The sequence below is a fragment of the Rhipicephalus microplus genome, chromosome 9 (genome assembly GCF_043290135.1).
Source record: "Rhipicephalus microplus isolate Deutch F79 chromosome 9, USDA_Rmic, whole genome shotgun sequence".
NCBI classification, from domain to species: Eukaryota; Metazoa; Arthropoda; class Arachnida; order Ixodida; family Ixodidae; genus Rhipicephalus; species Rhipicephalus microplus.
The window spans coordinates 103,048,985-103,072,980 of NC_134708.1; the positions used below are offsets into that span (position 1 = coordinate 103,048,985).

The 23,996-nt window shown below is 47.3% G+C and overlaps 1 protein-coding gene across 12 annotated transcripts in view; it reads left to right on the forward strand.

Annotated features, from left to right (window-relative positions):
* LOC119163114 (XK-related protein 6) overlaps nt 1–23,996 on the forward strand; it is a 145,082-nt gene that overhangs the window by 25,730 nt on the left and 95,356 nt on the right. For 8 of the 12 annotated variants that reach the window (XM_075874197.1, XM_075874198.1, XM_075874191.1 and 5 more), the window contains exon 3: nt 965–1,053. The exons of 3 other annotated variants lie outside the window; for them this stretch is intronic. In XM_075874197.1, coding sequence (XP_075730312.1) covers nt 965–1,053 — 89 coding nt within the window. Of the gene's footprint in view, nt 1–964; nt 1,054–16,289; nt 23,112–23,996 lie in introns of those variants that run through there. One more of the 12 variants, XM_075874194.1, reaches the window with a different exon arrangement.

Sequence of the window (23,996 nt, forward strand, 5' to 3'; positions counted from 1 at the left end):
AATCTGTGGCTGCTCTTCCAGTCAGTTTGAGATTTTTCATAGTTAAGATGCAGATGTTTTAAAAAACTTTGCGCTCTTGCTAATATCCCCACGTAATGCGGTGCCCAAAAGACGTTCATCACTGTCGAATCAAGACGCAATTGTTATTTGGAAAGGAATATTGTTTTATTCTTGACTGTGTGACTTGTAAACATGAAGTTGAATGGCGCCTTTTCTGGATAAATGGTCGTTTTACAACCCCATTGGCATGTTCTGGCGTGGCGTAGTGGGTAGCGTACTCAATTCGAAATTAGTAGGTGGAGAGATTGAATCCCGTCAAGAGGCGTTTGATTGTTTTTTTAATTTTAGACTTTTTTTAATTTCAATGTTAATTCGCATATTTTACTTCTATATTTATTTATTTATGGCAAATGGGCACCCCCGTTTCAGCCCTGTGAAGCCAGTTTGCGCAGAGTCGGTAAAAATCTTACAGATCACGAGTAGCTCGGGCGGGGGCATTTTACGACTGGCGTCAAAATGGCGGCGCAGAAAAAAAAAAACATGCTAAATTTGACGCAAGCTGGAAATAGAGTGCCCGTTTTCCCGCTGATATTGGCTGAGTTTATTGGGGTACATGCCGAGATGTCATCACCCCCCCCCCCCCCCCCCAAAAAAAAAGTGGTTCGGTGTTTAACTCAGTAGTTCGGCGTAAAGAGCGGCGCCCAGCTGGTTGCGATGCGCGCTCATCTTCTCCCACGCGTGCATTGCTCCGCAGAAGGAAGGGCCTCATCAACTCACCGATCCTGTGGTGGGAAAAAATCGCGTGCTTTCGGCTTTGACCGGAATAATTGTGTATATTACTGGGCACACAGTGATTACTTTGCTCGCTGAACAGGCCTCGTACGAAGCACTGACTAGTATTGGTTTTCTCGTGTATATTGATGGTCTATAGTATGTTTCTTTTAATTTTCCTGTTGTCACTCAGGCTGGACACTAAAGAGCTAAGGTACAGATGCTGTCGGGGGGCTTGGGCAGTAATATCGCTGGTGCTGTTTGCTTCAAGCCTTGTCGCAGGTGAGAACTTGGCCCACGTATTAGTAAACTTGTGACAATGCAACATTCAAGATCAATTACCTTGAATAGGATTGAAATGTTCAAAGCGCTTTTTGCTATCTACTACTTTTCTTTCTATATTTTCTTCGTGAACACAACGGAAGGAAAGTCCTTCATAAAGAAAGAAAATGATGGCGACAATCACCATAGTCCTCTACAAAATCAGAATCAGGAAGATATTTATTTTCCAACAAACTTTTTGGTGGTCTGTCAGACAAAATGGCGACTCACGCAGGTTGAATGCGCCTGAAGGCCCTCACATGGCAGCAGTAACGTCAAAATTAGCATACTACACGTTTTCAGTATATATGCAAAAATACATTAATTTTATGGTATTTGAAGAAAGGAACATATTGGAGGTACTAGCAAACACAGATTATTTAAAAAAATATAATGCTAATGCGTTTTGTAAGTGGAAATGAGAAAATAGATTTGTGTTCATAAAAATACAGTTGTAGCTACAACACCAAAAAATCACTGGTATAAACATGACTGTGATGTACAATAAACTGTTTATCGAAACAGTGAGGGTCGAACGCATGAAAAATGCGAAATTGTAGAACTCTTTTCTTAAATTCCTCATTTATAATCGCAAAAGTATTTTCGATTTTGTTGGCACGTCAAGCTATTTGAAATGAATCTCTCCCTTTTCAATTCATTTACCGACGAAGGTAAGCTACCTGTTTCCTTGACTGCATGAGATAATTTGTGTGCCTGTAAGGTACAGGTCACATCTATTACCTACGAGTGCGTGAGTCACTTTTTGTAATAAAGTGGTAGCATATTTATTAAAAAGGGTTTGATATTTTTGGAGACAAAACAAAACGACTGTAGAAGTCAATGTTTCTAAAGACTTGCCACAAGTAATACAGATTTTTTTGAAAAAGTGGCGCAAAAGAGTAGAAATAGGTACATTCGATTTTTGTCGAAGCGCTCGTTTTTGAAGTTGAATACGTGCATGAATGTTATTTTTATTAGGGTGGTGGCTCACACAAGAGCGCAATTGATGAGACGAGATTTAAACAAGGCGTACTATATCTTGAATTATACGCTCTCCCGAAAAAAAAATATTGTCGACAGCAATATTGCACACCAGCGGCAAACGGCAGCAATGTTGAAACTAGTTAAACCTGATGGGCCCAATTCATATATTCTGAAAACGTAACGGCTGATACTTAATTTCCTCGGAACTTCAAAGGGTGCACTATCCAAAAATAATTTTTCACAGAAACAACGTTGCCTCCTTTTAGCTCTGAATAACACTGCTTTTGATTTTGAGCAGTTAATTGTTAGCGCATTATTCTGAGACCAGGCCCAGAGATGGAAAAAAATCTGGGAGATTTCTGCAACACATCATCGAGTTTATCGCCAGAGACAACAAAAGTAGTATCTTCAGTGTAAAGCGAAATGGATGATTACTAGCAATTTAACCAGTACCATTTACATAGACAATAAATTGTGTTGGTCCCAATACGGTGTTCTGTGGTACTCCCGCTTTAATTTCACGATATCGGAAGCAGAATTTTTCAATAGCAAAACACTTAGTCCACCCAGAAAGGTACGACAGAAACAACAAGTTCACAACGCCGCACATACCATAGTCGTTTAGTTTTTAAATTAAATTTATGAGTTAGATGATCAAATGATTTGCTATAATCTATAAACATAGCTAACATTAGTGTACCCACGTTTACGCTATCAATTACTACATCCTTTTGACGTAATAATGCTGTCTTTGATGACTTGCCTGGGCGGAACCCGTGCTCACAGTCGAATAGAATGTTATTATTCAAAGAAAAATGTTGATTCGTGAAGGGGTCTCCTTCGCTGAACCTTGAAAAAAGTCAGACTAAATAAAGATTGGCCTGCAGTTCTCCAAGTCCTTCTGATTACCAGCTTTTGAAATCACTGACACCCGGCTTTCTTCATTCTACGCCGGAGATTGCCCAGTTTGTAGAACAAGATTAAACACACATGCAAAACGGATTGCGATGACGTCTATTAAAAATTTAGTTGGGATGAAGTTTTCATGCTCGCAAAAGTACGATGAATGTCGGTGTCGTCAGTCGGTTCGAGAAAATGTTGTGCGTACATCTGTTAACATGAGTGCCATTGACCACGCCATCTGACAACGTAATCATGTTCACGAAATAACGATTGAAGTGTTCAGTGGAAGTGCCAGCCATAAGTTTTTCAATATTTAGTTTAGCTTCTTAAAAAGACTGTTTCACATTTTTTAAACTTTTGTCATTGATAATTTTTCACGTTTTATATCTGTATTTGTTGTCCGTACTCATGCTTTATATATTAGATTTTTTTATCGATACTCACGCTTTGTATATTAGTTTTATAGTTTATATAATTTATATAGATATTTTTATAATATTGCAGTGTAGCCTTTGGCAGTTCTTTGTTTATTGCAATACGCATCTTCTCCAATGCAGTAAGATCGCTCTAATTACGAGTCCGCAATAATTTACCGAATAAATTACTTATTTATTTATCATCTTGACGTGTTGAGGCTGCACCCAAAGCTTTCTAGTAGGTTTCTTTGCCTTGCCTGTTTTGAGCGCAAACGACAAATTGTGGAGACGTGTGAAAATTCCCAGGAACTTACCATATTCCTCACTGGCATCTTTTTTTTTCTGTATAAAACGAACCACTGTGTGCGCAGCACAAGTGTTCGAAAATGTTTAGTATTTTTTCTTGACAAACATCGGTCACTGAACGTGGTATCTGGCAAGCATTTTTCATGAGTATAAAATGAGCGTGCTAGTATATTGGGCATTGTACGCTGATATCATAGCAGATAATCCCAGCTGAGAAAATCTGTCTACCAGTGTCAACGACAAAATTATCGAAAGCCCATTTACAAGCGGCAGCCGCACAAGTAGGCGCTGTGATAATGCTGCAGAATTTGGGGGAATTCATAGGGTTAGTGATGCCAGGGGCGGAAATGCCATCAGCTAGCATGTTAATTTTCAGATCACCTCCGAGAAGCACTTTATCATTGAGAAAAGAAACGAGCTTTGAAAGCTTTTCAATTATTTCTAAGAAATTAAGCATGTTGCCAGTAGGCGCGCGCGCGCGGTCGGTGAATCATAACAAGGAGAAGTTTTCGGATGGCCTGAGGTACGAAAACGCTGTGCCGAACAACGCTTGCGTACTTGGTCCCAGAAGCTTGGTGAGAATTTCACAAGCTATACGGAGGACATTCTGAGCCTTTGCAAGCGATTCAACAGGTCGATGTCTAAAGAGCTTAAGATCAAGCACATCAAGAAGGGCATTCAGGATCATGCTTTTCAAATTTGGTATCCAATAGTCCTCGCACTGTCCTTGAACTAACTGAGTTATGTCCGAGTTTGGACGAATTACGCATGCAACTTCTTTCCACCCGACGTCCCTCAGCGCCCTACGACTCTTTGTCTAGCCTGTCCACCCTTGGCATAGGAGAGGACCATATGCCCCTATTCTCTCAAAGATCTAAGAGTTCACACGCTAAGGTTGCTCTTCAACTCTCTTTAATCTCCTCTGTACCCGAACAACTACACAGTTTCACGCCTACACTCCGCGACTTCATTCAAGTCCAGGTGGCACAAGCTCTTCCTCCCGCCCGTGAACCACCGCCATTCGCCGCACCACTCACTTATTCCGAGGCCGTTGCTCGACCTGGACAGCCTCCGTTCTTCCCAGCGCCTATGTATTCGCCTTCGCCCTTAGTGGCCGCCGACCTATTCTCCTCCGTCTATGCCGATAACACCCTGGCCGCATTTCCCTGCCCCCGAGCTGCAAATCGGCGTCTGCTTCGACGCATGACAGACCTACGACAACCGTCCGATAGGTTTTGCTTGTGACGGTGTTGGCCACATGGCGCGTTATTTCCATCATCACCCGGCTGCTCCGAACATTTGACAAATGCCCTCTTTCAACGCTCTCTTTTCTTCTGAGCTTCCAGCTCTCCTTCCTCCTCCTTTTGCCCTGGTTGCTCACTCGGCCCAACCCACCACTTTCCATCTTCACGTCGACGTTTGCCTTCCCCTATTCATCGTCGTTCTGGACCGATCAAGCAGGAAAACTAACGGCCGCAGTTCCCTAGGCAAGAAATGCGTCCACACGAGTCCTCGCCCCTGTCGAGCTAAGGCCATTGAAGTGTCAGTCGATCGTATCATCGTCATGGCACTTGTCTAAGCCGGAGCCTCTCTATCCATTCTTTCTGCCCACCTGTGCCGCAAACTCTGCAAAGTTCTGACACCGTTATCGGATCTCTCTCTTGGAACGGCTAACGCACAAAGCGTGGCACCTCTCGCAGCCTGTACCACGTGAGTTGTCATCCAAGGGCTTGTGTATGTCGTCGAAATTGTAGTGCTGCCCTCGTGTTCCCATGATATAATACTCGGCTGGGACTTCCATACGAATGATAATGCCGTCATTTACTGCTATCTCGCCGAACTTGAGATGTCTACACTTCCTCATGTTGACGCTGTCGAAGCCTCCCTCCCGTATTATAAGCTGTCTGTTTCTGACGACACCACCATACCGCCGCGCTCTTTTCTGCTGGTGGCTTTGCGTGTGATCCTTTTTTCAATGGTAATGTTCTCTTTATTATTTGGCCTGTTCATTCAACGGAAATGTTCTCCACTGCCTATTGCTCTCCTTACTCTGCACCATGGCGTCACGAAGACGCTCGTTCGCAACACGCTAAGCGGCCTTTACCTTTGTAGCGGCCGGGAATGTCGGCTGCCGGAGGCAGCGAGAAAGGAGACGTGAAGCTGGTTTGGAGTTGCAGGGCAAGACTGTTTATTTCCACTCCGTGCGAGTGACGAGAGCTCCCCTCGACGAGGGAGAGAAGGAGGCACCCCCGCGTTCTTCTACAAGAAAGAGGAAACGGGGGCCACCAAGCGAGCAGCCGTAGCATGCCGCCGGTCTAATCCCCGGAGCCGGCCCCGACAACACGTTGTTCCCCGAACACGGAGGAGGAGGAGCTGGCGCCGCGAGTAGGCGCGTTGTCGACGGCCGGCTGCAGACGGGATAGAAAAGAATGCGGTGGTGCTTAGCAGCTTCCGCTACAAAGGCTCCCCCCCTAGATTGCGGAGCTTTTAAAGAAGGACAGCAGTTACTGGCTGAATAGTGGAAGGTCACAGTCCAATGGTTAGCACTGAAATCGTACGTGAGAGGCTGCTTGAATGGAAACTTCAATATGAGCAGGCTTGGCGCGGTCAACGGCGACGACTTCTCGTTTCCCCCGCACGTCGATTGCGATGGTTTCGTTAGTACGTCCCAAAACTTTGAATGGGCCATCGTACGGCGGAGTAAGGGGCGGCTTCGTTGCGTCGTGTCGCACGAACACATGGGTAGCAGAGTCCATGTCAGGAAAAGTGAAAACTTTCCTGTTGCGGGCGATGCGAGGTGCTGTTGGCCTGAGTTGCGCGAGCCATGCGCGCAGCTTCTCGATGTGATCGGAGGCTGTTGGGGCGGAAGGTGTGTGGTCGGAGAAGAATTCTCCCGGGAGGCGCACTGTTGAGCCGTAGACCATTTCCGCTGCGCTGAAGCCGAGGTCTTCCTTCACCGTTGAGCGTAGGCCAAGAAGAACGAGCGGGAGCTTCTGCACCCAGTGCTGGCGGTCGAGTTTCGCTGCCAGTGCGGCTTTGAGTTGCCGGTGGAAGCGCTCAACCATTCCGTTGCTGGCGGGGTGGTAGGCGGTTGTATGCTGCAGCTTCGTGCCGAGGAGCGTTGAAAGTGCGGAAAAAAGGTTGCTCTGGAATTGCCGTCCACGGTCAGTTGTTATGCGGGCGGGGCAGCCAAAGCGGGACACCCATGTTTGAATGAAGGCCTGCGCGACGGTCTCAGCTGATATGTCCGCAATTGGTATAGCTTCGGGCCACCGGCTGTACCTGTCGATGCATGTGAGCAGGTACCTAAATCCTTGGCAGGGCGGTAGTGGTCCGACGAGGTCAAGGTGAACGTGGTCAAACCGCGACTCGGGAGTCCGAAATTCCTGTAGTGCAGCCCGATTGTGGCGAGTCACTTTCACTTGCTGACACGTTTCACATGTCCGAGCCCATCGTCGCACGTCCGCGTTGACTCCGGGCCAAACGAAGCGTTGCGTTATCAGCCGCTGGGTGGCACGGACACCTGGGTGGCTGATGGAGTGGAAAGTGTTGAATACCACTCGGCGAAAGTTCAGTGGGACAAAAGGTCGTGGTGCTGCCTGGGAGGTATCGCAGGTTATCGTGCTCTGGACGTAGGGAAGTGCAACCTCCGAGAGCACGAGTGAAGTTCCCCCTCCCTTCAGTCTTGTCAACTCGGGGTCGTCCCGCTGAGCTGCGGCCATAGCTTCGAAGTCCAGGACTTCTGTGCTGGAAGCATTGACGCGAGACAAGGCGTCAGCTGCTTCGTTTTCGACCCCGGGAACGTGGCGGATGTCTGTAGAAAACTCGGAGATGAATGAGAGCTGACGGATCTCTCGTTCTGAGTAGGAGGAACTGTTGTTTTTGAATACGTAGGTGAGGGGCTTGTGGTCTGTCAAGATGTAGAACTCACGGCCTTCGAGGAAGTAGCGGAAATGCTTAATGGAACAATATATTGCGAGCATCTCCCTTCCAAAAGTGCTGTACCGTGCTTCTGCAGGCTTCAGACGTTTCGAAAAGAAGCCCAGTGGCTTCCACTGGGCGCCCTCCTGTTGCTGCAGCACTGCTCCGACCGATGTGGAGGAAGCGTCCACCATGAGGCGTGTAGGAGCTTCAGGCCGTGGATGAATGAGGAGGGTAGCCGCGGCTAGCTCGTCCTTAGCTTTCTGGAAAGCGTTCTGGTGTTCGTCAGACCAACAAAATTCTGGTGCCTTTTGGTCGTCTCGGCGCAGCAGGTCGGTCAATGGCTGGAGCACTCGAGCACAAGACGGAATGAAGCGCCGGTGGAAGTTTAAGAGCCCGAGGAACTCCCTCAGCTTGCGAAAAGATGTTGGAGCTGGAAACTTCTTGACGGATTCCACCCTCGATTCCAATGGCATAATGCCTTCAGCAGTGATGTGGTGGCCGAGGAAGTTGAGCGCCTCTACTCCAAACACGCACTTTTGAGGTTTCAACACCAGGCCGTGCTCATCCAAACGCTGAAAGAGCTGGCGGAGGTGCTCTTCGTGCTCCGCAGGCGTTCTGCTGGCCACCAAAATGTCATCCAGGTAGACAAAGATGAAAGGAAGACCCCGGGTGACCTCATCCATGAACCTTTGAAAGGTCTGTGCGGCATTTTTCAAGCCGTAGGGCATGCGGACAAACTCAAACAGGCCGAACGGAGTTGTTATGGCTGTTTTTGGTATGTCCTGCGGTTCGACGGGGATTTGGTGGTATGCCGCTACAAGGTCGATCTTGCTGTATATTTTCGTACCTGCCAGCCGCGCGCTGAAATCGTGAATGTGTGGCAGAGGATACTGGTCCGGCGTTGTCGATGCGTTCAAGGCTCTGTAATCACCACACGGGCGCCAATCGTCGTCCTTAGGCACCATGTGTAGCGGCGATGAATGGTTGCTAGACGAAGGGCGAACAATTCCCAGCTGCAGCATATGCTCGAACTCCCTGCGTGCAGCTTGAAGCCTTTTGCTGGACAGCCGTCGTGGCCGGGCGGTGACTGGCGGCCCGGTGGTGACGATGTGGTGAGTCACGTTATGTTTCACCGGCTGTTCCGTGTTGCGGGGCTTGGTGAGCGAGGGGAATTCGGCCAGGACGTGGTGGTAGGCTGATACTGGCTGGAAGGCGCAGATGCCAGATGAGCAGATGTTTGACTCCAAACCACGTACTTTGAGAGATGTGTTGTTATCCTTGAGGCAACGGTCACGTACGCTCACATCCAGGTTGAAGTGACTGAGAAAATCTGCTCCGAGTATGGCGAAATTAACATCCGCCACCACGAAGACCCAGCGAAACAGGCGCCTGAGTCCGACGTCTATTGTCAGCGAACGGAAGCCGTACGTAGCGATGGCAGTGTTGTTCACTGCCTGCAGCGACGATGTGTTCTTGCTACGTCGGCGATCCTCGGGGGTTGCCGGGACAATAGAAATTTCGGCTCCCGTGTCGACTAGCAGGCGCGAGTTGCTTACGCGGTCGACTACGAAAAACAGGCGGCTGGGTGGAGGGCCGATGTCGTAAGCCGCCGTTAACGACTGGCCGGAGCGTTTCCCGGAAACGAGCAAGGTTGAGTGCAGCGGCTAGCACCCGTGCCGAAACGACGGTGGTACCAGCAAACTCCGTCCTGTGTATCTCGTGCATGGCTTCTCTGGGAAGAGCTTGGGTGTCTTGAAGGGGATCGGTTGCGTCGTTGCTCGTCCTGTTGGGGAGCGCCAGATAGCACAAGTTTCTGCATGGTCTCGGTAAGGTGTTGCAGTTTCTCCTCAAGGCGCGACAGTCGATCTGGTTGCTCATGTGTTCTTGCAGCAGCTATGGGCGCAAAGGTTGGAGTTGAGTATTCCGTGATGCGATCGGCAAGTTGCGCGAGTCGATCAAGGGACGTCTCATTTGAACCCGCGAGAACCACGCGCACCGACTGGGGGAGCCGTTGCAGGAAAAGTTCACGAAGAAGTGGGAGCTGGCCGTCCTGACGCGCGTGCACACCGAGTAGTTGCCGCATACGGTGCAGCAGTTGGGAAGGTCGTTGGTCGCCCAGCTCTTCGCGACACAAGAGCTGCTGCAGTCTGCTTTCTTCAGGCGCCTCGAGGCGGTCCAGCACCGTCTTTTTGAGGGTGTCATATTCTTCTTGCGCGGGGGGTGAAACCAAAATGTCGTCGATAGCGTCGGCGATTTCGGGGGGCAGGGCTGCGACGACGTGAAGGTATTTTGTCGACTGCGAGGTGATGCGCCGGAGTTGAAAACGGGCCTCCACTTGGCTGAACCAAACTCTTGGATTTTTCGGCCAAAAATTTGGTAGCTTCAGTTCTGTGGCGATGACCGCAGGCGTGGAGGCAGCAGCGTTGTCGTCGGAGCTCATCGCGGCGTGTTCGTTGAAGCGTTCGGGTCACCAATTCTGTAGCGGCCGGGAATGTCGGCTGCCGGAGGCAGCGAGAAAGGAGACGTGAAGCTGGTTTGGAGTTGCAGGGCAAGACTGTTTATTTCCACTCCGTGCGAGTGACGAGAGCTCCCCTCGACGAGGGAGAGAAGGAGGCACCCCCGCGTTCTTCTACAAGAAAGAGGAAACGGGGGCCACCAAGCGAGCAGCCGTAGCATGCCGCCGGTCTAATCCCCGGAGCCGGCCCCGACAACACGTTGTTCCCCGAACACGGAGGAGGAGGAGCTGGCGCCGCGAGTAGGCGCGCTGTCGACGGCCGGCTGCAGACGGGAGAGAAAAGAATGCGGTGGTGCTTAGCAGCTTCCGCTACACCTTTATTCCATGGTGATTGTCTCCGTCACGTGCATCTGATCGACGCACGTCACATTTTCGACGCTCCGTCTATTTCACTTTTTACGGACCTCAGAGAACTCATTTCTGACCCTGTTGTTGACCAGTCACTCCTTCACAAATTTATTGCTCCGTCGATGTCGCTACGTTTTCTTCAGAACGAAGGCAGTTGGTCAACCTGCTGCAAAATTTACGCATTTTTTTAGCAGCCACTCTTCTGGACTCGGTCGCACATCAAACATCGACACAGAAAACCATACGGCGCTACGACAGCGTCCCTACCGAATCTCAGCGCCGAAGTGCCGTGTTATTACCGACCAGATCGCTGACATACTCCAGTGGGGTATTGTACAGCTTTCCAAGAGTTCCTGGGCGTCACTGGTCGTTCTTGTTAAGAAGGGCGGCTCCCTTCGGTTCTGTGTCGACTAGCGATGCTTAAACAAGGTCACCCATAATAACGTTCACCCGTTTCCGTGAATAGATTACGCCCTTGACTGCTTGCAGAGATCAGAATACTTCTCTTCACTGTATTTAGGTTGTGGATACTGGCCAGTTCCTGTGGAAGCATCTGACCAACCGTAAACAGCATTTGTCACACCCGATGGATTATAGAATTTACCGTTAAGCCTTTCGTCTTTCGCAATGCTCCGTCCACTTTTAAGAGAATTATTAACAATATATGAGGACGCAAGCGGAACACATGTTTATGCTACCTTGATGACGTACTTGTCTTTTCTGCCGATATCAACATCCATTGAAATCGTCTCGAGCACGTCCTCACATGCCTCACTGACGCCAGCCTTCGACTCAACCTCAAGAAGTCTCGTTTTCGTGCCCGGCACCTCACCATTCTTCGCCACGTCGTATCGCTTGACGGCATATTTCCCGGCCCTGCTAAGCTTTGAGCAGTCGCCGACTTTTCGAAGTAAAAAAAATCTAAAGGAACATCGAAGTTTTGCAGGCTTGTCGTCATTACTGCCGACGCTTTATTCGAAATTGTGCTTCCATATGTGCACCCCCCGTAAGGGGTGCACATATGGAAGCACAATTCGAATAAAGCGCAATTCGAATAAAGCACAATTCGAATAAAGCACAATTATTAGTTGCGACAAGGACCTTTACACTGGTTACTAGCCTGTGACGATGCGTTCACGAAATCACGCCGCCTGTTAAGTTCACTACCCATCCTCCGCCACTACGATCCTGCCGCTCCCACCGGGGTTCATACTGATGCCAGCGGTGTCAGACTTGGCGCTGAGCTCGTGCAACGAAAGGCAGGGTTTGATGAATATGTCATCACCTACGCAAGCCGATCTCTGACGAAAGCCGAGGCTAACTACTCGGTGACCGAGAAAGAGTTTTTAGCCATTATTTGGGCATTTGGAAAATTTCGCCCCTACCTGTATGGTCACGCATTCGACGTCGTCACTGAGCACCACACCCTAGGTTGGCTGTCAACACTTAGAAAACCTTCCAGACGACTTGCTTGCTGGGCTCTCAAACCTAAAGACTAAGATATCTGCTTTATTTACAGATCCGGTCGTAAGTACACGGATGCCGACGCCCTTTCTCGCTCGTCCATATCGCATGATGGCGTTTGCCTCTCTTTCCTCGAGCCTCCACTTGCGTCATCCGCCTTACGCAACATGACGTTGGAAGAACGAAAGGATGCCTCGATCAGTGGTCTCATCAGCCCCATTTTTGATCCTCTCACGTCTTCGCTGTCTCGTGCTGTCCGCCGCCAGGCTAGCAAGTCTTGCCTAAGGGGCGACCTTCTGTATCGATTCAACTACCTTTCCGACGTACTCAAGTGACTCCTTGTGATACCCCGCCATCTTCGAGCTGTTATGTGCGAGGCTTTCCACGCTAACTTACAGTGAACACAAGCACCCCTCTTCAAGGCATACGCTAGGCTTCGACTCAGATTTTATTTTCGTGGCATGTATAACCACGTGCAGAAATTTATTCGCCCGCGTGCTCAGTGCCAACGACAAAAGTTACCTCCCGGGAAAGTCTACCTGTCACAACCTCTTCCTTGTCCTAGTCGACCGTTTGATCGCATCGACATTGACATTTACGGACCACTAACATCAACTCCAGCTTATAATCGCTGGAGAAATGTTGCGATAGACCATCTCACACGCTGTGCCGAAACAGCTACGCCGCTGATTGCCACAGCCCATGATGTTGGAATGTTTCTGCAGAGACATTTAGTTCTGCGTCATGGTGCCCCTCTCGAGCTCCCAAGTGACAGAGGCCGTGACTTCCTTTTTGACGCTTTGGAGACATTACTCAACAAATGCCGAAACGCGCAGCGCACAACTACAGCATACCACCCTCAGACGAATGGCATGACGGAGCGCTTCAACCGTACTCTTGGCGACATGCTGTCGATATACATCGCCTCTGATCATTCAAATTGGAACCAAGTTGTCGCGTTCCACGCCTACGCGTATATCTGCCGTATAAGCTAGTACTAGGTTTTCGTCGTACTTTCTTCTATACGGACGAGAACCTTCCAATGCAGTAGACACTATTCTTCCATATAAACCTTATGAGTCCAACAGTACTACTCTGTCTGAAGCTACTCGACATGCTGAAGAATGCCGCCAGCTTGCCCGCTCCTTTCCTACCGAGGACCAGTGGCAGCAGCAATCACGTCAACCTGGCGACCGTTCGGCTTCAAACTTTCCACCTGGTTCATTGGTATGGCTTCGGGTACTTGCCACTGCACCTGGCCGCTCCGCGAAACTTGTTCCCAAATACCTCGGACCATACCGCGTTGTAGACGAAACGTCACTTGTCAACTACATCTTGGAGCCCTTCATGCTTCCACAGACCTATGCTACCACAGCCGTGACATTGTTCACGTCTCTCGCCTCGAGCCGTACTATGACCCATTAGTTGTTTCTTCTCCCTAAGCCGCCAGAATAGCACCTATTTCTGTGGAGGGCGATTGTAGTTAAGAAGAGTGGCCTCATCGGCATTGCTCTTGTGCCTCAACGACCTTGCCATCAGCTCGAGCTCGTAGTTGCTGTGCTTGGCCGGACGCTGCTGACTGGTTAAACTTTTGCGTTCTGCCCTGCAAATAAACCCCATAAAAATATATTTATCCATCTATCTATCTATCTATCTATCTATCTATCTATCTATCTATCTGTATATATATATATATATATATTTATATATATATATATATATATATATATATGTATATATATATATATATATATATATATATATATATATATATATATATATATATGACGCTATGATGAATGGGTGACGTGGCCCGGCTCATACGCTATGTTTATTCTAATCACACTTCGTCCTCCTCTGCTTCTACCAACCGTCGCTACCTTCTTACGTCACATGGTTCCCCCTCCCTCCGAAAGAATGCGCGAGCCACAATCTAGAAAACATGAAAAAATGGAGCCTTATAATAAAAAAAAATATTGCCAGAAAATGCAGTTGTTCCATGCCACACGGCGGTTCCATGCACTTGCGCAAAATGTTCACAGGAAAGGCAGTCCAGTGATATCTAGGAGACCTCAGGTGGGCGAGCTTGGCTGTTGCGTTCTGGAGAGCATAACCATGCCCTCAGCGTTAAAAATTATGATGGCACAACCTGGTTAGTATTGAGGAACGAACAAGGTTGGGAGTCCTTGAGGCGTTGGAAGGTCGGATGTCTCATGCGTTGGATTCTGAGTCGTGGCTGCGACAGACGCTTTGCTTCTAAAATGCGTGCTTCTTGACGGATTGTGACGGCGTGATGCCTGCGGGCTGGCGGTACGCAAGAAGTGCTTCCGCATCTTTCTTGGCGTTTTCCGTGGTGTTGCGGTCTGTGTAACTGCAGGCGCAGGGAGCGTCTCTGGCGACTTTCCTCTGTGCGAGAAAATTTGACGTCTTGGAATACTTTTTGGGTTAGAGATCTCATTTTCCGCTGCTCTTCAGTTGGTGAGCGTGCTTTTGTTGAATTTCGCGTTCGTCGATGCCTTCGTAGCAGTCTATTTTGTTGTCGCATGAGGTTGCGCGTTTGACTATGCTTGCTTTGCTGATGCTGCTCAGGAGACAGCTGTAGTGGCAAGCCTTCCGGAATGGGACATTCATTTACTTCGAGGTTTGACGCGTCCTGTAGACAGCTGATGCATGGTGAACAGGTTTCTTGCTTATCGGGCATGGTTGGTGGTGCGCCATCATTGCTAGCCTGCTCTTCAGAGGCTTCTGTGACGTGGTTGATTACGAATGCTTCTGAAAGACAACTGTGTACGAGGTTTGATGTATGATTTGCTTCTGAATTGGTTCGATTCTTGGATTGGTGATCACTGCATGAGGGTACCACATGTGACGTCGCATCACTATGTTGAAAATGCAAATTTTAGTGTGTCTACGGTGCCGTGGAAATGAACTCTTGCGACAAAAACATTCAGAGTTGACAGATAGTTCATCAGGGGCTTCTTCTTCGCGGCTCACTATGAGTGGTTCTTGCGCCTGGTAGCATGCGACGTTCAATGCGTCTGACCCTTCTGTGTTTGGATTTTCTGGTGGCTGCGCACTGGACGGCAACACCGCAACAGGGGCAGTTCGGTAAGGTTTGAGTTGTGAATGGCCCTCTTTCTGCGCAACTAACGATGCGAGTTGTTCTGGCGCATGAATCTGGGTGGTAAGTCCAGGGCTTGGCGTAGCATCGTCCGAGCTCCGCAGCTCTATCCCGACCATTGTGAGCGTGCTAGATGTGAGATGGGCATTGTGAGTCACGAAAGAGCCAAGCGATGGAAAACCAGGAGGCGGGCCAAGTCTGTGAGATGGGGAGGAAGCTGCTCCAATGCGTGAAGACTGATTTTCATTCTTTGAGTCATTTTGGCGTTGTTTGGTATTTTCCCCATGTGTCAGCTGATCTACCATGAACAAGACGTCCTTATGGCACAAATAGTGACCGTTAGGAGACTTTGAAGAGCTGCGCCGTAGAAAACCAGGTGGTGGACCATGTATGCGAGACGAAGCATGAAAGGTATCAGTAGGGTGAGCGACGGATCGTGTCGTATGTTGGTGCCACGACTTTGGAAATGCCGACTTTCGTGAAGAGAAACCCGGCGAAACGCCACGTTTCTTGAGAAATAAGCGCGGACTGTGACGGTCGAGTGTGGTTGTATGCAGATGGTCGGTAATGAGGAAGTCCTTGTCGTAGTCATTAAAACGGGCCATCATCTCTTCCCTGATCTTTTGCCATGATTCGTCGTTTTCGAATATGTGTGTCAGGTAAAACTTGAATGCCTCACCGGAGAAGTAGTCAGTGAAATTGGTGATCATTTCCCGTTCCGACCATGATGCAGCGGTTGCGTGGTGCTCGAACATGTCGAACCAGTCCTGTACAGGTCCATCGTCCGCTGCTCCGGTGTACTTGGGGATGGGAAGGTCGTCTGCTGGTGCTGTCATAATGCTGGTCTTGGTGTAGTGTTGGGATGTATTTTCGTGGTCCACGTTCGGTCACTGCGTCTTGCTGAGACGTTCGGAGATGGTGGGTGGTTGATGAAGTGGCCACCAGGTCTTCATCCTGTCGACTCGTGTGACGCTATGATGAATGGGTGACGTGGCCCGGCTCATACGCCATGTTTATTCTAATCTCACTTCTTCCTCCTCTGCTTCTACCAACCCTCGCTACCTTCTTAAGTCATATATATATATATATATATATATATATATATATATATATATATATATATATATATATATATATATATATTTACATATATATATAAACTGCGCTCAGTCAGAAGAGTTCAGTTGTCGGAATAGGTAAATACAACACCGAAAAAAGTTTTAAAGCGCCCCTACAGAAAGATTGAGGTCTATAGAAGTTGCCTCCGCAATATTTCCGCTGGTCAACTTCTCAATGCAGCTTTTAGCTCGTCCGTGAAGATTTTGTTGTCATCATATCATCGCAACACTTAATTCCGTAAAAGATTACTTATACGCAAATGTATATGTATATGTTAGACAAAACTTTTCCCGGAATAAAATTAAAATAGGTTTAGTTTCTTAGTTTTCATGAACTGCTGCTACGAAATGCTACTACTGGCTGTTAGCTTCAACTGTGTTTCACGGTATGTCAAAGAGTATAGAGAAGACCGGATTCCATCCACACATTTACCACCTTCGTACAAGCACAGTTGGGGACATGCCTGTTTTCGCATGGTATTTTTGACAGAAAGAAATAAAAAATACGTATTACACCATTTGGCAATTACAATTTTCGTTAGAAACAAGATACGTATATATTGTTAGTTTTTCAATAGAAGTTTTAGTTAAGTCAGTGCTAGGCCTGCTTGACTCTTCTCCTTCATCCCCCTGTGCCGTGCGTGCTGCACTTTATGCATCATACCTGGCCAAAGAACGAACCTCTAGGCTTGTACAGCAATAGCGAGATCTTTTGGTCTGAATGTTCATAAGGTGTGCCTTCATTGTGAAGAAGGCTCTGACAATTGCCACACGATGTGGAAGTGTGACATAAAATGTTCACTTACCCCTAAGTCAATTCCCATTAGAGAGGCATCGTCCCCAAAGTTCTTGGTGCCGGAGCCTTCGAATACTTTTGTTCAAAGTTCGCATCGTCGTCCAACGTTACCACGCACTAAACACTGCACGCCTCTAAGCAGTCATTTCGGAATGGAATTTCTCCTTTAACAAATAGGAGTGCACGCAAAGAGCGTCTATCTAATTCGAGAAAGTGTAGGTGGTAACCCATTGGCTCTTGATTTGTTGGTATTGCACGCTGAACTGCTTTCATAGGACTAATGGTTCATGTGATTCGCCCTGTATTTTACCTAAAAATTTCAACATATCTTCAATTACACCCTCAACGTGACGTCTTCTGAAATCCCTTCTCATACTTCACTGATAGTTACGGAAATAACTTCTTAATATAGTCACACGTACATTGTTTTAAAACAACAAAACAGAAATATACAGTATTTGTGCCGCCCATTCTATGTGAATTTCGCTCTCAGAACTAATTTAGAGCAAGACTAGAACATTCTGTGGTCACCTAATCACCTGATTGTGGTGTATGGAACCGCTTTAAGCTTTACTGTCAGAATCATGAATGGACTTACGGGATCTTTTGTGAAAACTGTTGCCCCTCTAGATATCCATCATACAAGGTATTTTTCGTCGGAGCTGCGTATTGAGTAAGTGATACAAATATTTTTCATGTTCCCATTACCGAAAGGGCCCAATGTGCTTTAACCCCGTCTTGGTGGTCTAACGGCTCAAGCACTCAGCTGCTGATCCACAGGTTGCAGGATAGAATCCAGGCTGCGGCGGCTGCACTTTCGGTGGAGGCAAAACGCTGTAGGCCCCCGTGCTTAGATTTGGGTGTATGTTAAAGAACGCCAGGAGGTCGAAATTTCCGGAGCCCTCCACTACAGCGTCTTTCAGAATCATATGGTGGTTTTGAGACGTTAAAACCCACATACCAATCAAGTGATTTAATGTTCTTTACCGTGTACACTTTTTTTTCGTGAATAGAAAATGCGTGACAGACCATTCTGGCTTTGCACATAGGAATTTCGGACGCCAAAAGTTGGAGCAAAATGTTCCTAACTTCGCGTAGTGACTTGATTTTACTTCTCAAGTTTTATGACCCCCATATTCAGAAGCGCTCCTCGACTCGAATTCCATGCCTCACTGCACTGAGTTTAGCACTGCACCACTCTTCGACTGAAATTGACGCTGCGTTCTCAAGAATCACCGCAGAATATTGCCGATATGCAGTGACTTGGTCCGCCAAGAGACGGTGCTATTATCAACTTTTCGAGTCAAGGAGAGCCCTTGAGTCAAGGAGCATTTAACTTTATGAAAACAAGAACCCCTGAAACGCACGTGCCCAGTACATATTTTGTAAGCCCATTTGATGTATTGTATTTGTAAAACGTAGAAACGTAGAATAAACTAATGTTCAAATGAACATGGTGCAAACAACTCACTGCTCGTGCTTTGGCAAGATAAACTTATCCCTCCAAAGTACGAGAAGTGTGTAGGTCGCATAGTTTTGATTTGAGCTGTAAATAAATGCCATTGTACTTCACTGGTAATGCCAAGGAGAGGAGGGGTTGGGAGGTTCAAGCATCCCACCCCCTAAATGTTTTGTGCACAACCTTTTACCCCCACCAATTACCCACCTTTGTTGCCGCTTCACACTGACATAATTTAGAAACTATGTGGTGCTACCTTCACATATATTTTCGGAGCGCTTTTATAATGAATAGTGTCTCCATACGGAAAAACGTGTATTGATGCTTGTCAAGGCTTTGACCATTCGTGAGATTTCGGGAAGGAACCCCAGCCGCAAGCGTACTAAAATGCCTTGGTGACGACATGAATGCTGAAGCGGTGGTCATACTTCTACCCGGCATTATAGATTTTGACGGAGGCGATCACTGGGATATTATTCACTGGGCAGAAGTTCGTTTTAATCGTAAAGGCCAGACACAGTTCCAAGGTGCTATACGCCACGTTGAAGCCTATTACATTGCAACTCCTTGAAAATTTGCTCAGATACACAGAAGACAGAAACTAACATTGCTGTTGAAGCTTCGCACATTCTGCTAACATTTCAACACACATACACACCCACACACACGCGAACACCCTCCCCCCCTCCAACACACACGCGTGCGCGACAGAATATACGGCTTTTCGTGCGAACTTCGCTATTATGCGAGTGTACAATACATTGATACATAGATTCACCATGCCCTAACTGTCAAATGCTTTCCAAAGTGCTGTCTAGTGAAAACATTCAAAAGAGGCAAACGTGCAGGCCATTCACAACCTCAGAAGGCCCTACAAAAGGCTTATCATGTACAATATTGTGTTAAATAAAAAGATGGTGATCATAAACCTGAACACGCATAATGATAAATGTAGTACGGACAGTTGAACTCAGCACAAGTTTTATTTTTTAGCAGCGTTGCAAACAGCGCAAGAATAAGAAACATAAAACTGAAAAAATAAACGATGCATTAAAGAAGTTGTATTGATTCGCTTGATCTCTTCGTCTCTTCACATTGACATGTCTCGAAGGGCGCAATGACCGATTTCTGCAACTTCCGACATAATGCACAACAAGAAATGCAGAAAATTAAGGAACATGGCTGGACATGGACACGTTACTATGTAAAATTAAGAACAATACACTTTGCAACCATAATTTTTATTGGACAAGAAATGAACTCTGTTCAAGCAATGTTTCATGCAGCAACCAGACACATGGCACAGTGGAATACCGTTGATTATCTTTTTAAATTGACACGAAAACTATCCTGCGCATCACGTGTCATATTATATACCACATAAGTTACCCAAAATGTACAAGAATCGTTACATGCAAAATTGGGTAGTTTCATCGCCGTTCACACCTTTCGTATCCGCGAACTGAGTATGCAAGTGAAAGGTGCCGCCGAAACGCAAGGTGTAGGCAACGGGAGAGAAAAGGTATCACTCTGCCACCATGCCTCTAGCGAAAAGGGACGCATAGTGATTTTAACAAAACCGTCTTTTTTACGACCCGCCAGGGTGGTCCAGTATTTATGCTTCTCTATTGCTGACCAGCAGGTCGCGGAATCTAATCCCTGTCGTATTTTCGATGTAGGCAAAAATCCTCTTGCCTCAACTATCTTTTCCAAAAAGCCCACATTCATTGTTTCCTCCTAATATTTGAAATACACCAGCAGCCTGAAAACGACTTCTTGGCGAGTTAGGTTGAAACGACAGTTTGTGCTTACTAATAGAGAGAACGCTGAAGTTATCACCTGGTTTTTATGTCCTCATTAGCAGATGTCGTCTAGTTTCGTCGTGGAGCAACTCCAGGCGTCTTATCCCGTTAAACACGTAAAGACGAATGTCATGATCCCGAATCGCGGTTTCCGTGCATCCGTCATGCTCCGATCAATTTTCAGGAGTTATTTCGGCACACGTGTCGCATTGAGGCAGTGCATGACTACAGCTGAAACCGTTTCTTCAACTGCTGTAGCTTTTTTGTCAGTTGTTGAGTGTGCCTTGGGAGCAGCTTCACCTTTCGAGAAATAATCATCAAGCGTTACCTTACGGCGTTTCGGCGCAGCTATCGAGTCTCATATAGAGGCCCTAATTGACATAGAACATCAACTACCCAGCAATACTTGTAGGCAGCGCATTACAAAGAGGTGACTTGGTGTACCTAGGAAGCAACGCGCTCAGCAAAGTTCGCGAAGTGAGTCTGAATGCGGGAGCGATTACTTTACTGACGATACGTGTCGGCTGGTATAGTTCCACCTTAAACTCTAGCACTCGTTTCTCCCCTGGTGGAAAGATTTGCCGGTGTACAATTTTTCCGCTTCCCTTAAGGGGCCGGTAAGGTCGCTCCCGCCCAGTATCTTACTCTGGGTGCTAAATGTCCCGTGTTTGTAATTGTGCCCCCCATACGGAAGGTTGCTAGTTTTTGTTGCGTTGCGATACCACACCACAAGCGCGGATGAAGGCGAATGAGTTGATGCGAGCAGGTAAAATCTAGTGACTTGCATGAGAATTCCCAAAACAGACAACCGCCAGGCATGAATGGTGCACAACACAGCGTAAGTAAACTCGTGTCGCATGCGCTGTCAGTTCTCGTCAGAGTTCACGCATTCCGAGAAATTGATTTCGTGTACTATGCTCTGAAAAAGGCCGGAGTTCATTCCTTCGTCACTAGTTAACCAGTCACTCGATATTTTGTATGGTACGAGGATGGTCGGGTTCGCGCTGGTGTAAGTGCTGCAAAATAAAAGGCAGGTATTAGTTAGAACAGTGTATATTTGGCATACCTCCAGGCATATCGTCGCGGCGCGGTGAAGTATTCAGTACAGTTCCAAATCAGTTGACGTAAAGGGAAATAACTGTTGCGTGCTTGCAAACAAAATAATACACCTTGCCACGACGCTAATGTTTCAAAGTGGAGAGCAAGAAAAGCCACAAAAAAAAAAACTGAGAACTCTACACGTTTTTGCTGATATTTAAGTTTTCTAGCACGTATAAGAAGTGCACAAGCTATTTCTATGTGAGTACGCATAGTCTGGCTCCTAGCACATTTTAAATTGAGACCAAGTGAATATTTCTCAACAACGATTACCTTGCCTTCGCAGATAGCTCAATAAACCTTCTGCGATTGGAATACTTCATTGTTTTAAAAAGTCACAGGGGAACTGTAACTTCAACTAAGGTTGCGAGAAAGTCTGCTAGAAAAATTGACGGATCCTACGTACAGTGCACGGGAATCACTGATATGCGAATCACGAATGAGAAAAGTTGATTGATGTTGGGTTTAACGTCCCGAAACCACCATATGATTATGCGAGACGCTGTAGTGCAGGGCTCCGGAAATTTCGACCACCTGATGTTTCTTAACGTGCGCCCAAATATGAGCACACGGGCCTACAACATTTCCGCCTCCATCGGAAATGCTGCCGCCGCAGCCGGGACTCTAACCCGCGACCTGCGGGCGAATGAGGAAGGTTGCTATGCCACTTTTAAATCACCACAAATTTACGACAGGGAAGTAAATGATGCCGTAAACGACTTTCGTGTCTTGAGTATCTTGTTTGGATGTGTCGTTTACCTTCGTGATCTAATCACATCACGTGATGCCAAATTTAGTATATGTGGAGCTGGCGAAGTCACCGCAAGCACGCTATAAGCGTGGTATGTTGCCATGTCTTTACATGACACGTGTGTCAGGATTATCATGTTTACACAAGGGATATATCTTCGTCATTCACTGACGTCACGTAACACCTAATTCGGTATACGTAGAACTAGCAAAATGGCCGCGAGTGCATCATAAAGGGCCCAATATACCCCAACGTGACATTGGCGTGCGCGAACGCTGGACGTAGCGACGCTATACGTTAGCAAAACGCGAGAACTCTATAACAGTATCACGCCAGGCGTGACCGGGGCGACCAGCGTCCATCGGCGCAGCCCGATGGCGACCGGCGTGAAATCCGACATGCTGCGTTTCGCCTGGGAGGGATGCCAGATGCACTGAAACTCGCATGCGTCAAAGTAACGTAGTGCTTCGCGCGCTTGCGAGTATATGGCAGGACCGGCACCTGCACTCTAAGGCAAAAGGGTGTTAAAAGGGTGTGTGGTTTGTCCTTTTGGGAACTAATGGGGCTGCCACAACCATATCCCTTTAAGTACTAATGGCACCGGGTCTAGCAGTTAGTCCCCTCAAGGGACTAACATTTCGTTCTCACATTTACACCTTGGTGAGTAACCGTTAGTCCCACAGTTCACCGCGAAGGACTCACATTTAGTCCTCACATTTGCACCATATAGGGCAACTGTTAATCCCAACATTTACACCTTACCGGGCAACCGTTAGTCCTCACAGTTGCACCTTGGTGGACGGACGGCTGATCCACTCAAGTACTCCAATCGAATGAACTTTTATTGTCCCCAGTTCAAACATTGTTTTTGTTCATTTTCTGCCAGGCCTAATACTTTTTTCGCCTGTTTTTCTGCGCAGTGAGCAACAAATTCCGCAGAAGACAAAACGCAAAAAAGCAGTTAGCCACCTATGTGTAACTGCTTCGCAGTCGCGGCAACAACGAAAGACAAAAGTGAGACATCGAAATCTTTTATTTTTCTATATACACATGAAGTTTCCCCATTCTTTTAAGTGAATTCGAGGTGAAGTCTCGTTGCCAAATCTTGTTCACTCCTTGGTGAGGTTCTCCGGCGGAAGCGATAGATGACAGGCATTGCGGATGCCAGTGCATGCAGCCTTCTGCCTGTTGCGTTCCCACGGCTGCACATACAAAAATGTAGTAAAATTAGTTAGGTACACGTCACATAACCTAAAATGCACGCATATGACAAGCACGTGCACGTTAATAGAAAAACAAGCGTTAAAATATGACACACAAATAACTTTACCTTCACACGTCGCACAGTCCTTCTGAAGCTGCTCTGATGAAATAGATGGATGACAGGCATCGAAGACGCCAGCGCACAGTCTCCGGCACGGTGTGTGCCAACAGCTGCACAATAAGTATGTAAAATAGTGAGTCACACGTGACAGAGGATGAATAAAATGCATATGAGAAATACGTCCAAGGTGAAATGAAAACATATGTGAGATATGACATGCTAATAATTTCACCGTGATGTCGCATATCGTCAAAGGCTCATTTTGATCCCCGTAGCGAAACATTATAGGAGCAGCGGTCGCAGTCACAACTCCGCGAACCACCGTGCCGCTAACAAGTCGACGAGTCCTAAGCGAGCGACATCGTTCAGCTCGAGCATGTGAACGCGAGACCAAACGCGGTACTGCACGCGGAGTGTCTGCTGCCAGCGAATTTCGAACAGGGGAGCGAGCATATGTTTGGCTGCTGCCACGAACAGCGCTGAGCTGCTTTGAAGCTAGCGCCGAAGAAATCGACGGCATTGCGGCCCTTTAAAACAAACTCGAGCGAGTGCAGCGCGCAAACGGGAGTCCGCCG